Source organism: Aplidium turbinatum, chromosome 11 (assembly GCF_918807975.1).
Source record: "Aplidium turbinatum chromosome 11, kaAplTurb1.1, whole genome shotgun sequence".
Lineage (NCBI taxonomy): Eukaryota > Metazoa > Chordata > Ascidiacea > Aplousobranchia > Polyclinidae > Aplidium > Aplidium turbinatum.
In genome coordinates, this window is record NC_137482.1 from 24,380,466 (window position 1) to 24,394,050 (window position 13,585).

A 13,585-nucleotide genomic window follows, 5' to 3' on the forward strand; every position below is an offset into this window, starting at 1 on the left:
CAATTTTACGAATGATCAGAATACATGGCAATATCTCAAACTCACGTACGCAGTTATGTGACGCAATAATCCATATGCATTGTGAAGTAATTCTCAACAAGTGTGATACAAGTCTTACGAACGATGGTGCAATCTCTGCTCATGTTTTAGGAATTTCCATGGCGTAAGATTCAGTAGACCTGAACGGTTTATATATGACGTTTGATTTGTACAGAGATTGGCCGTAACAGATACACATACGGCCTTTTTGCAGAAGACGCGCAGCAGGCTCATGAACTTCCTGACGTGCTTAACTCAAATTTGGTAAAAGTTGACATACCTCCCTTTTGCATTAGGCCCTTCAATTATAATAATAGAGTCTCCGTATGTTCTCAAGCTCAATCAAGTTTCGATTTATATTTAGAAAATTTTAATAAAATTCCGTGCGAATATTCGAGAGTTTTCAGTTTTGCCTTTAATAAGCTTATCGCTATGAACACACATAATGCAGCGAAACAATTATTGAAGCTTACCTGGGATGCAAAATAGCCTTACTCCACCCTGAATATGGACACTATTGTAGCTACTTGTAGCCTATTTGTATTGCTTCCATGATTAAAGTATTCAAGTGGTTGATTCCAGTTAAGCCACCGAATGGTGTTTCAATCAATCAATGTTTTATTTGTCAGTAACAGGAACATAGGTATATGTTTGAAATGTGCAAGTAACATATACAATGCAAAAGTTACACAAGTTCCCATACCCACAGGGAGACAAGGAGACGACCATACGGTCTACTAGTCAATTGCCACCAAGTCTTTCGCTGCTCCTGGCCAATTGAACCGTTCAACACTGAGCGTAGCCTACTTACGTGTTTCTCTACATTTGTAAATTATTTGTAGGCTACCGGTAGGCTATATGATATTGCAAGCTTGTTCTTTAGTTTGTACTGTAACAGAATCTGATTGGCAAATAAAGTTATTTCTATCAGATTTAACATTTGGTGCAAGAAAGCACGATGAGTGTAGCTACTTTGATTTGGAATCACTGATGAAATAATGTGTGGGTTTCTATTGTTACTTTACATTAACAGGCTGCAGGAGGTTTCTTCAAGATCGTCACCTAAGTGACGCAAGAACTCGACTGAAACAACAACGAAACCTAACCCCGTTGTTGCCTCACAATACGCATTGTAGTAACGTCATCATTGTAATCTCATAACAATGAAACGAGTTGACAATGGAAACACGTCTCGCGGTTTCCAGTTCCAACCAATATCATTAGGTCAGGTATGGGTGTTTAGTTGTCATCTGGGTGCCAGGGAATAGATATTAGGTTATTTATGGGTTGTGGCGCTTCAAAGCCGACAGTTAGTCGGGTGCTTGTTATCGGGGGAGGATACGGGGGTGCCTACCTCACCCATCTCCTACAGAAGGAAGGTTTCTGTGAGGTCACTTTGATCGAGCCAGATGAATCGATGGTTCATCATATAGCGATATCAAGATGCATTGTTGAACCAGGTACGTTTGTAAACGACCATAACAACTCGCTCGCTACAGAACTTAGCTTTCAAACCGTCACAATTTCACGTATCATTTGCATCGCTATGCGCGAGTATTTACTGCTATGTTTCAGTTGTGTGTGAAAAAAGCAACTTGGCCTGACGCATGGTGAGTTTCTAGCGAAATGCCTCTTTGTTATCAAAATTTTTTCTTATGAGTGAGGAAGCAAAAATACAAAATACGACCTAATATTATTTGTCCTATGAACAAATATTTTCTGGTATGGCTAATTTAACAAATAAAAAATGATGTTTTCAACCAACTGCAGTGGTCAGCCCAACACAACACATCTAATATCTTCATGGTGTGCTTGCAAAATGCCAGTTCGTTGATTTTTATTTTTGTAGAGTTTCTAAAGAAAACATTTATTCCATACGGAGATTTTGTGAAAAACTTCGTCAGAGAAATTGCAACAGAAATCAACACCAAGAAAAGAACAGTGGTTTTGAACAATGGAAAAAAGGTTTGAGATTTCAAATTGTTAAAAACATGTTTCTGATTGTTTGCGGCTTTTTGAAGTGTAGGCTATAGGCTAGCAAGTATTTCTTAATTGGAAAAATCCGTCTTTTATTAATAAAATGTCTGTAGACGTTAAATCGTCATTATAATAAAAAAACAAAGGATCTTGTTTGCTGTCCCGCCATTGCAATCGATATCTGTTTGAAAATCTAACTCATCTTTAATAGCTTTGAAAGCGTCAACCACGTATAGACTCGAAAGAGCGACATCGTGTCAGACGCAAGGATTCACTTTGTGAAGGAATAGATGAAACTATGTGAAGTAATCAAAAGCTTTGTGCTTCCTTGCAGGTTCGTTATGACTACCTGGTCATTGCTCTTGATCAATCCACCTCTTTTCCTCGACGATTAAATCATGCGCAACCGGGAAAGTCCATACTGGAGGCGGAGAGCTTGTATAAAGCATTCACTGAAGAGGTAACTTCAATGTTGAAGTAGCAATTATGAAAACAAAATGCGACTTAATTTTGAACAAACTGAGAGTATAAGTACCGGTAGTAGGCTACAAGTAGTAGGCCTATATACTGTAAGTATATAGAGAGTTGTATAGTATTTATAGTTGTTGAACCATAGAGAAATAAAACATAGTAACTTTAGCGGGTTTAGCATACTTTATTTCACACAAAATATAACATAATTAAATAAAATAAACTCAAACGTTTTTGACACGTAGCCTACGTGTGTCCTCATCAGGAATTAACCCTGCAATACATAAAATGAAAAATCGTAAGATAGGCGTAAGATACAAAATTAAGTCACGTACGTGTCGAAAACGTTTGAGTTTATTTTATTTAATTATGTTATATTTTGTGTGAAATGAAGTATGCTAAACCCGCTAAAGTTACTATGTTTTATTTCTCTATGGTTCAACAAAGCAAACTCTCTACCAAAGCTTTATATATAGTTGTATAGAGAGTATACAGAGATAGTATACAGGGTGGTCAACAAAAATGTGACACATTTCGTTTGTTCATAATTTCTACAAATCTGAAGATTTTTCAAAATCCTTTCAGCCGGAGATGGATCATAGGCTCATAGCTATAAGTTTTTGCCCTCAAAAGTACTTTTGAAAAAACAAACCGGTTTCTGAGTTATGTCAATATTTGATAATATGTTCGATCCACATGCTCCTCGCTGCTGAATCATCGCTGCCACTCTCACATTGAAATTGTCCATTTCTCCCTAACATGTCCCTTGGAATTCTTCTAATTTCTCTTCTAATGTTTTCCTTCAGTCTGTCAATGGTATCAGGATTGTCCTGGTAGACTCTATCCTTTAGATATCCCCAGAGGAAGTAGTCAGGAGGGTTAAGATCAGGTGAATATGGCGGCCAGGGGTTGTTGGTCCTCCTTGAAATCAATCGATCCCCAGGAAAGTACTGATGCAGATACTCAAGGGTACGATTGGAACAATGCGGTGGGGCACCGTCTTGCTGGAATACAGCTGTATTCAAGTCGGTCCCTCTTCTCCTCCTTACTGCTGGAATGAATTGTCGTCTAAGCAATTTGATGTAACGTTCAGTGTTAACAGTCACCTGGCATCCCTCGTCGTCCTCAAAAAAGTAGGGACCAAAAATGCCATTACGTCCTATTGCACACCAAACTGTGACTTTTGTTACACTCAAGGGTGCTTGCACATGCGCATGAGGCTGTGCTTCTGCCCAAAATCTCATATTTTGTTTGTTCACATGGCCACTCAAATGGAAGTGGGCCTCGTCGTTAAAGAGAAGCACATCCAAAAGACCGGGATTGTTCTCAATCCGTTCACTGATTTGATGACCAAATTCAAATCGTTCATCCTTGTTGGCTTGACTTTGAGTCTGAAGAAGCTGAATTTTGTATGGGAAAAGTTGCAAGTCAGCATAAATAATTCTATTGACAGAAGATCTTGAAATCCCCACTTCCTGAGAAAGTCTTCTGGTGGATTTCCATGGAGACTTCTCCACACGAGTTCGAACATTGTGAACTTTTTCGGGGGTTCTTGCGATGGAAGGTGGACCACTATGGTTTTTATTGTTGTTAGTCACACTGCCAGTGTCTCTGAACTTCTCCCACAAGCGTTTGATTGTATTCCGAGACGGTGTTTTCCTTCCAGGAAAGTCGACGAAAATGTTCAGTGATTTTTGTCTGCTTAGCCACTGAAAATTGATATCCCGACTCCATAGGCTGCTGCTACACATAAAACTTATAGCTGTACTCTATAACTAACCTGAAAATCAAGAGGTAGAATTAATTTTTATGGAAATGACAGATAAACAAAATATGTTACATTTTTGTGGACCACCCTGTATAAGAGATCAGTGTTTTTTTTAAGGTGTTTTGGGGGACCGAAACGGTTCCCCAAATTTCTCCAGCGGTTTCCCAAAATTTGGACCTGCAACTACAGTAGAAAAGTAATGGTTGTTTCTCGCTATGTCTTGTCGATAATACGAATATAGCCTACGATCAATAGTTCACGTCCAGAAAAAAGAATAAGTGGAGGTACAGCTAACAGCTGAATCAAAGAGTTATTCACAAAAGAAGTGCACCTTCGATACTCGTCAATGTTTATTTCTGATTTATGGCGCATAATGATCAGTTTTTACGTGTGGAAACATAACAAGCAGAAGCCAACAAGCACACTTTGTTTGATTGTTTTGTTGCATGAGATAGAACCTGAAAAATTTGTTCTGTGATTGTGCAGTGTGCACTGCCAATAGGCTAATAAATAATTAATTCGTTTAAGCAAATATGGCTATTTTTTGGTATTTAAATGAAACACTTGCGGTCTCTTAAAACTACTTAGCGGTCACCCAAACCAAACCTTAAAAAAAAACTGTAAGAGAGTATAAGTAGGCTACCGTACGGTAAGTTACGTCATCAATGTGCTTTTGTGAAGAGCTTCCGCGATTTGCCAATAAACCAATTGCAAGTAACAAATAACCACATCGCAGGAGTCATCGCTATTTCGATGTAAAAAGTTGTCGAGACAGCTACTGCCAAGAAGTCAGCAGGGAGGTGGCTTACTTTTGGACAGGCCCGAGATGATTTTAGGGGCCGTAACCTTTCCAAACGGCAACACCGAGTATTTTTTTGGATATAATGCATTTTCCTTAAAATTGTCTTGATTTGGGACCCGAGAATCTCATTGTTACCGGGCCCAAATTATCCTCAACGGCCTTGCTGTCAAGTGATGAGTCTTTTTTATGAAAATAGGAATTTATCGTCTCCACTTATAAATTGAACACAGTGGTATACAAAAACAATGGGGTAAGCAATTTAACGTATTTGAGCACAACTTCACGCCCAGCCAAGCCGATGCAAGAGAGAAACCCAATCAACGAACCAAACCCTAGAAATTCAATGTTCAAGGTAAATGTACGATGAAGTAACAAATTATCGTGTTAACAAATTACAGTAGCCTATGTAGATCCAACACGATTATTTTTTGCTTGGACTTTGTCATACATTTACCTTGATCATTGAACACATTAGCTTTTAAGTTTGTGGTCGTTGTGACACAATAAAGCAGCTGATCAAACGTTTCAGATGAAGAAAGCACCAGAGATCGTATTCTTGGGAGGCAACCAATTTGCTGTAGAGACTGCAGGTGAAATAAGAGCGGATTACCCTGATAAGAAGGTAACTCGATGAGTGATGGAAATGACATAATGCTGGTTGATATAATATGATGCCAATAGTGGGTGCATGTCATATTGTCATAGGCTCTTCCTTGAAGCAACTCGCAATGATCTTTGTTTTGTATATTTCGAAATCCAACAACTAGAGATCAATACTTACCTCTCATACAATTGGTGACAATAGTAAACTTAGCAATGAAATCCTATCATGTTTTGTGGCCGTGCTAGCTGCAGACATGTAGCCAACTACACGGACAACTATTCAGGTGTGTTCATCGCTTCTGATTTATTCTGGGCTTGTGCTATATTTGGCATGTGCTGTATTTTTGATGTGATGGTCCGAAATAAAAACAAACTAAAGTTGAAACAACTCGAGATTTTTCCACCTTCTCCCTTTCACTGACGAGTTGCAAGGCGATATTGCTTATTGTAGCTAGTATAGCCTACCCAGCAAACATTGTACCGCGGCCCAACGGAGTGTGACAGTTGGTAAAATAGTGCTCCTCTGTTGACCCAACGTATCTTGCACCATTCGTCGCAGCTGGGCCAACTTATTTTAAAATCTTTGGGCCAACGTAAAAAAATTGAGAGGTTACCGTAGCTCGCCCGCAACTAATGACGTTGCCCAACGTTCTGTTCAACTGCACACCAACATTGGAAAGAACGACTTCCTAATTCTAAGTTTTTTTGCATTTTCATTGTCACATTACAATTGTAAAGGGAATACCATGAAGCAAACTTAAACAATTCTTCGAAGATATCTTCAATTAAGATATTTCAAAAGTTGGCAAAACTATACACTACCTCAGCCACCCGAACAACCGTCAGCCAACGTTGGGCCAAGGAAAATTGTTTACTGGGTACAGTGCCGGTTTTTGGGGTGTGCAAATCGTGCGATTGCACAGGGCCCGCAAGTTAAGGGGCCCGCAATTTACTCAGAAAATTAGCGATTGTAGTGTACTGTGATGTAGCCTACGGTTCCTATCAGAAAATGCAGTAGTTTTTGTCATTTCCAATGAAAAAACTTCAATTCGATTCACAAGCAAGTAAGCTACCGGTATTTTTGTTGAACATCCAATTAGAATGCACCAAATTCAAAGCAATTTTTCAAATTTTTCTAGAGGAGCCCCCAAACCCCTGCCACTGGGTGTCACTTTCGACGAACACGCCGTCAGGCTTCGCCCTCCGGCCGTCAAAATCCCCCTCCCCATTCAAAATACCTAGCTACGCTACTGAATTGGATGCCAAGGTACTGAATACCTGTCATTGGGGCCCGCAAAGCATATTCCGCACAGGACCCGAAATACCCTAAGACCGGCACTGCTGGGTATACCCTACTATTTTTTTTCTTGTTAGTAGCCTACACGTTAATGACAAAAAATAGAATGAGTTAACATGATATGATTTTTCTTATCTTTTTAATGTAGTAATCAAACTGTAGCCTAAGTGGCTCCTTTCTTACATGAAGTGAAACTTTTTCATTGACGAATTAAAATGATATTTACGCTCGTGCCAGTTGTAAAGTCTCTGCCAACGTTCTTGCCGGCTGCTATCATCCAGGTAGGCTACCGCAAGAATAATTAATTGATGATACAGGTAGTAGGCTAAACAATTAGGTGCAGCTTAATTGTTGTTTGTACCAAAGTGACTCACAGCCGACATTAGTTACAAACGTAGCCTACATTACAAGTTCATGCACCTCTAGAAAGCAATCAACCTTAGAGAAGCTCATATGCTCCACCACTTACTTCGTTGCTTTTCAAGGTTTGTTTTTGCCTTGATATGAATAATGGTGTGACGTAGCCAGAGATGTACGTAGGCCATACGCCGCAAATTCTACGCCGTAGACTTGCGGCGTAGACTTTTTGTTTGCGCTAACGCTTACGGCCACATTTTTTTGGATAGTTGTCGCTTGAGGCTACGCCGTAAACTTTTCGCGTTTTTTAGCGCATAGCGTCAACGCATACTTTTTAAAGTCTTCTTTTCGCTACAACACGCCAATACCTTCCAACGCTGCAGTTGAAAGAATGTTTTCAATGGGCAAAGACATATTGAAACCAAAACGCAGCAAAATGTCAGATGAACACTTTCAGATGCTTGTGTTTCTTCGTGGAAATTCAAAATAAAACTTGTTTGTTTCGAGTGGTTTATACCGTGTGAATGTTTGGCACCTAGCAAACAAAATGAGTTTATGCTAGTGTATGCGCTGACGCTGACGCCGCCAACTTTTTTTACAAGCTACGTTGACGCATACGGCGTATGGTTTTTCGAACGTTTGCGTTAACGCTGACGGCGTCAATATTTTTGTATGCGCGTACATCACTGGTCGTAGCCTATACCCACGGAAATCTAAAGAAGGGGATACGACGGCTTTTACTACGTCTGACAATAGAAGGGCTTCTCTTTATCTCGTAAAAAATTCCTGTTTATGGTAAACTGACAATTGGCACAGATAGTAGTTTAATAAATCTTCATAAATAGCATTGCGCTATTAGCCTCAGACCTGGATATTTACCGTACTGCATGTTCATGGTCACCTATTAATTCAACTAGCCTACTACCCTAGCCTATACTTGCTTTACATCTAGCCTACGTCAAAGGCTTTGTTAAGAAAAACAGCTGAGGCTTAGGCTACTGGTAACTTTTCAACTGTTTTTCCAAATAAGCATTCTTTAAATATGCTCTATGTAACATTTGCTAACTGTCTTCTGCAGCTGACTATACCAGCTACGCTACAAAACTTTCTGCAAAGAACCACATGTTTAACGCGCTACAAACTACTATCCTGGTAGTGTTTGAGAATAAGGCAATCGCTGCGAGCCTTCGTATCCCCTTGTTTAGATATCCCTGCGTATACCTAACCTGAACAGCGTTTGAATATTTGTCAGGTGACAATCTTGCATGGAGGAACAAGACTCTTAGGAGATTCAACCCCACCAGAACTCCAAGCTTCTTTGATGGAGATCTTGGATCGGAAGGAAGTCGACGTGATACTTGGTGGGAACCGATCAGACATCGCTGGATGGTTGTTCAAGTTACTTTACGTCATAATCTCTTTTGATTTTGCAGATGATCACGTGACCAACCTCAAAAGCGTCAAACTCAATCAGTTCATGGCAGGACAGATTGTTGAAACTAAAAATGGCCGTAAAGTTCCCGGTGATCTTGTAGTTAGTTGCGGAGAAGAGTCCACAATGCCACAACTCATAGATGTTTCTTTTCCTGGTGAGATTCGTATAGAAACGTTATCTTAAGTTTCATCAATAAACAACAATGCTAACAATCTTTTTATTACTGGGTAACAAGTAGTCACCTTTTATTGTCTTTCATCAAAGATAACCTACGTGCAATTGCATGACTAGATAAGCTATTTCTAAATGGGCTATTTCGAAATCTTCGACAGTGCTGAAGGCTCGTGTGACGTGTCTGATACACGCTCTGAAAAGACATAGGTCAGCGTGTTGTCTTCTTGTCATTCATACCTTTCCCATACGTGACCGTTTACTGATCTACGCCTACTTTTAGACGTAGGCCTATCTAACAAAAATAATGCTTTTTTGCATGCGTTATTCAGCGAAAATAATTGATTCACACTTTATCACGCCATAAATGATCTGGCGTTTCATTATGCTTGTGTTTTCTTCCCAAGGAAGGTTGCCAATATCTTCATAAATATTTAGATCTACAGTACAGTATTGGTTTCGCAAATTGTTGCATGGAGTGACACCTGGAACATTGTTTCATGTTGGTTTGGTAATATCATAATATGTTCTTGGTTTCGCAACACGATAGTCCAAGTTTCTGTTAGGCCTTCTATACGATTTCCAAATATATCAAAGGTTTTAAAATTGTTTTTAGTCGAATTTTTATGTTATTCTAATATTAGTGATGTGACTTCTGCCATGAATTACGTCATTTGCATTTCCAGAGTTGTTGCAGAAGCAGGGAGGAAAACTTCCTGTCGATGATTTCATGAGAGTTTTGCATTGCGTCAATACTTACGCAATCGGTGGCGTAACGAATAGCGAAATAGATCCATTCGAAGAGAATGAGCAAGCTAAAGTTGTTTTACAAAACTTAAAGCATGACATCACAATGGAAGGAAACAACGTCATGTTTCAACAGAGTACGTCACCGTTAGGTCTAACGCTTTGTGTCACAGACCAACTGCTTCTCTCTACAATTGTAGAACCATTTCTTGTTTTGTAACTGGACAATTAGATTATCCCTAAGCAACGTCTGGATGAAAAGCTTGCTTGGTTTCCAAGTGAGATAATCCTTGTTTTGAAATTTCAAACTAAAGTGATCACCTGGGGAATGAATATGTTCTAAGTTAAAAAAGATTTTCATGCTTTTTCTTAACCCAAACTCTGTTAGTCGATTGGCTTGCAATAACCATAATCCACCGTAGCGCCCTGTCCTGATTTGTTTGTTTTAAATGCAGACAAAAAATCTGTAATGATCACTATCGGTCGCTATGGAGGTGTTGGCTTTGCGAATGGAAAACTACTGGATGAAGATGAAATCATGGAAAAGAAAAGCGAAGATCTTTTCACCAAGATGCTGTGGGAAAACTTAGGATTAACCTACAACCGCTAGATGATAACCTACTAGATATACATGTAAAACATGTCAATGATAGACTGTCGCTAGCAGGCCAGTCTCACAAGTCGCTGGCCGCGAGAGGTTTCCTCAGAATAAATGTATCTTATGAAAACATTACAGTAAATATGGAAGGAAATATTAAAAATTGACACAGCATTGCTTGCCGACTAATAAATACTGCTTCTCTAGCATACCTGGCTACCTGCATATCTGGTAGGCCTATATATTATAACTTATAGGTTATAGCCTATAGCCTACCATATCTGGTGGCACCACTCCTTAATATGTAGTGATCTATGAATTGGAATGATAATAACATGCTTTTATTTGCGCCCATTGCGATAAAATACAGTAGGGGAGAGTGGGGTTGGTTGAATCATTTTAAGGTTTTATTCCGCTTGTGGGCGCCACAGACTACAGATCATGGTGAAAATTGGTCTGCTGATACTTGATGGACATACACTCTACTAGATGAAAATAGTTTCATATAGATACTGCAAAGCAGTTAAAACTGATGCCAATTTCATAAAAAGTACTATTTTTTGAGACAACGGGGTTTGTTGAATCACATGGTGGGGTTAGTTGAATCATTATTAAAATCATTTTAAAGAATTCCTTGTTGTGTTGTATAACATAACACATTATTTCGAATAACTACAAACTAACTTGATGGCAAAATATTTATAGCATTCCACAAAAACAAGCAAAACAATTTAACATATTTAGTGCAGATAAACAGCCCATCTGTACAGAGCTTATGAGCCCATTACGATACATTTCATTCATTGCGCGAAAGTCAAAAAAAAAAAAAAAAAGATACATTTCATCCAAGCTTCTCTGTCAACACTGTTATTGTAATTTTCTCCTCATTGGTTGCATAGCCATGCTCTTCCATCTGCAGTAGATGCTGAAACTCTTTTTCCTTTTTCGTATGATTGAATCTTGCTCTTTTTTTGAGGCTTCTTAGCAGTCCTATGCTCAATTCATAGCATCTTTTCACAAATTGGGACTAGGTGGGCAAATTTTCAAAAAAGGGCACTTTTAGCGCGAGAGTTATGTTAAAAAGGGCACTTTTCACGCGTAAATGATGGGAAAAAGGGCATTTTTCCTGAGCTTAAAACATGTAGGAGCTTAAAAATGTAGATTTCTCAGGCAAATTGTTGTTAAAAATGCATATTATACCTAGACTAAACTTTTGAGACCCATAATTGATTCCTATATTCATCTCCGCCCACAATATGTTATAAATAGCCTAATAATGTAGGTAATAACATTTAATCTAGCAACATTTAGTTGCAGAGGTCTCATTTTACTAAAGTAAAAAGAAACAACTACAATACATAATCTATAAAACACAACTGCTTAAGATATTATAATGAGCAGGCCCGGATTTAGGGGGGGCAGAGGGGGCCCCCTACGTGGACAAAATGTAGTTTTGTGTTATTATTTTTTTTCAGCCTTCGAAGTTTCTGCAAAATGCTGTGCAGTGCTGGATTAATGCTACTGTAGACGTAGAAGTGGTTTTTGCACGGGGGGCCCTCGATTTAAAAGCGCCTCGGGCCCTCCATCAGCTAAATCCGGCCCTGATAATCAGTTGAATCTTTGCAGAATTAGATGATTTTAAAGAGCTGGTATTTTATTTTGATGAAAATCAAGAAACAAACTTAATTCAGACATTTAGAATCTCACACAAAATTTGAGGTAGGCTACTCACAACACAAATTGCTAATTAATCTGCTTGAATGGAACATTAAGAATATTATAAGTGATGTTCGCCCTTCGTTTCCGAAGATGGCCAATGAGGCTAAGATCAAGCTTTCTCAGCTGATTCTGCGCCTTTATAAATAAGACTGCGCCATGTTAGTCGTACTGCGGCTAATAAGTCTTCCCACGAATCTACGTCAATGGCGAATTCTTTTATGGAAGCTTTTAAAGTGTCTGGATATTTTAAAGGATATTATCAGTAGGCCTACCGTAAGGTCAAAGGTAGGCTCATAAGTTCTAAATGTATGATGAAGCATTCCATTTTTCTGTTCTTTCTTTAACTTAGATCTAACTTAAACAAAAATTAAGTCTTAAAAATTGCCCACCTAGTTTCAAACTAGGGGGGCAAAGAAAGGACTAGGGGGGCAAGCAAAGAGACTAGGTGGGCAATTGCCCACCTAGTTTATATGTGAAAAGATGCTATGGCTCAATTGCTTTTTTTCTGGCGTGTCCGTCAGTATCGCACACTTGAGGCGTTTTCTTCCTCCATTTTTTTACCTTTTTTGACAGGGGCCTTGGGGAACGCACGCAGCATTTCAGGGCTGAATGGCATTGAATTAACTCCGGGACTTGTCAATGCGAGTCTTTTCCGAAATGAACGAGAGGTTGAAAGTGCATTGACGGGTTCCTCATCGCTTGTGGCAGCTAACAGGCCTTGCACCTCAGAAATTGCAATGAGCTTTCATTCGAGGCTGGTGGCTCATCAGTCATCAGCAACGCCAATGCTCTGTGACATCACAGGCGTTAGAATATGATCACATGGGTTAGTGGATTCATTTGGCAGATTATTTGACTCATCTCTGATTAATGATTTCATCAGGTGAAAATATAATGGGGTTGGTTGAATCACGTGATTCAACCAACCCCGCCAAGATATCACAGAAAATAGAAGTAAAAGCTATATTACATTGAGTTTGAACTTGGCCGTCATTACTGATTTCTTAACACTTAGCTAACTGGCTACAAAAATAATTTCCACCTTCTCATCTGCACACTATCTAACTAACGCTAAACGAAAAATACAAACAACACTGAAATGTTACAAACAGCTATAAAATATGGGGGTACTCAAAATCGCCAACTAAACACCAACTTCGAAACTCGTGCGTTACAGCATGCTGAAATGATGGCCATGCCTTGCGAAACAAGTCATCTGATTCGGTTCAATCATTTTAGTCTTAGCGCAGTCGACCGTGATTCAACCAACCCCACTCTCCCCTACCTACACTGCGATACAACAGACGACAGGAAGCAGCGAAGTGACATATAGTCTTCGATTCAGCTGCTGCTCCCCTTATTTTGGCTTACAATTAAGTGTCTTTCGCCGAGACACAGCCGCGTACTCTGGAGCGGTGTCGAACCCACGTCCTTTCGAACGTCGCGCAGACGTTCTCACCACTCGACTACGCAGCCTACAATCTGTGTGTGTTAAGTGACTTGCTCGATTGTTGTCCAGTTTTTAATAAAATTAATTCATTATACTTGAACTCAGTAGCCCATAGATTGAAATTGACTAACGGAGTCAAAGTCACAGCCTG

At 39.3% G+C, this 13,585-nt stretch overlaps 1 protein-coding gene across 1 annotated transcript; it reads left to right on the forward strand.

Moving 5' to 3' along the window:
* The first annotated feature begins 1,138 nt into the window (after positions 1 to 1,138).
* LOC145779557 (ferroptosis suppressor protein 1-like) lies at positions 1,139 to 11,132 on the forward strand. Its single transcript, XM_082591173.1, has 8 exons — positions 1,139 to 1,499; positions 1,889 to 2,004; positions 2,351 to 2,476; positions 5,587 to 5,679; positions 8,567 to 8,675; positions 8,748 to 8,903; positions 9,607 to 9,804; positions 10,123 to 11,132. Exons 1-8 carry the CDS (start codon positions 1,322 to 1,324, stop codon positions 10,275 to 10,277), a joined length of 1,131 nt encoding a protein of 376 aa, XP_082447299.1. The 5' UTR covers positions 1,139 to 1,321; the 3' UTR covers positions 10,278 to 11,132.
* Positions 11,133 to 13,585: the final 2,453 nt, after the last annotated feature.

Bases quoted from the DNA above. Each gene is read 5' to 3' on its own strand.
- LOC145779557 (XM_082591173.1), top strand. From the start codon at position 1,322: ATGGGTTGTGGCGCTTCAAAGCCGACAGTTAGTCGGGTGCTTGTTATC. The intron at 1,500-1,888 runs GTACGTTTGTAA...TTATTTTTGTAG, and splicing joins AAGATGCATTGTTGAACCAG to AGTTTCTAAAGAAAACATTT. The intron at 8,676-8,747 runs GTGGGAACCGAT...TTGATTTTGCAG, and splicing joins GGAAGTCGACGTGATACTTG to ATGATCACGTGACCAACCTC.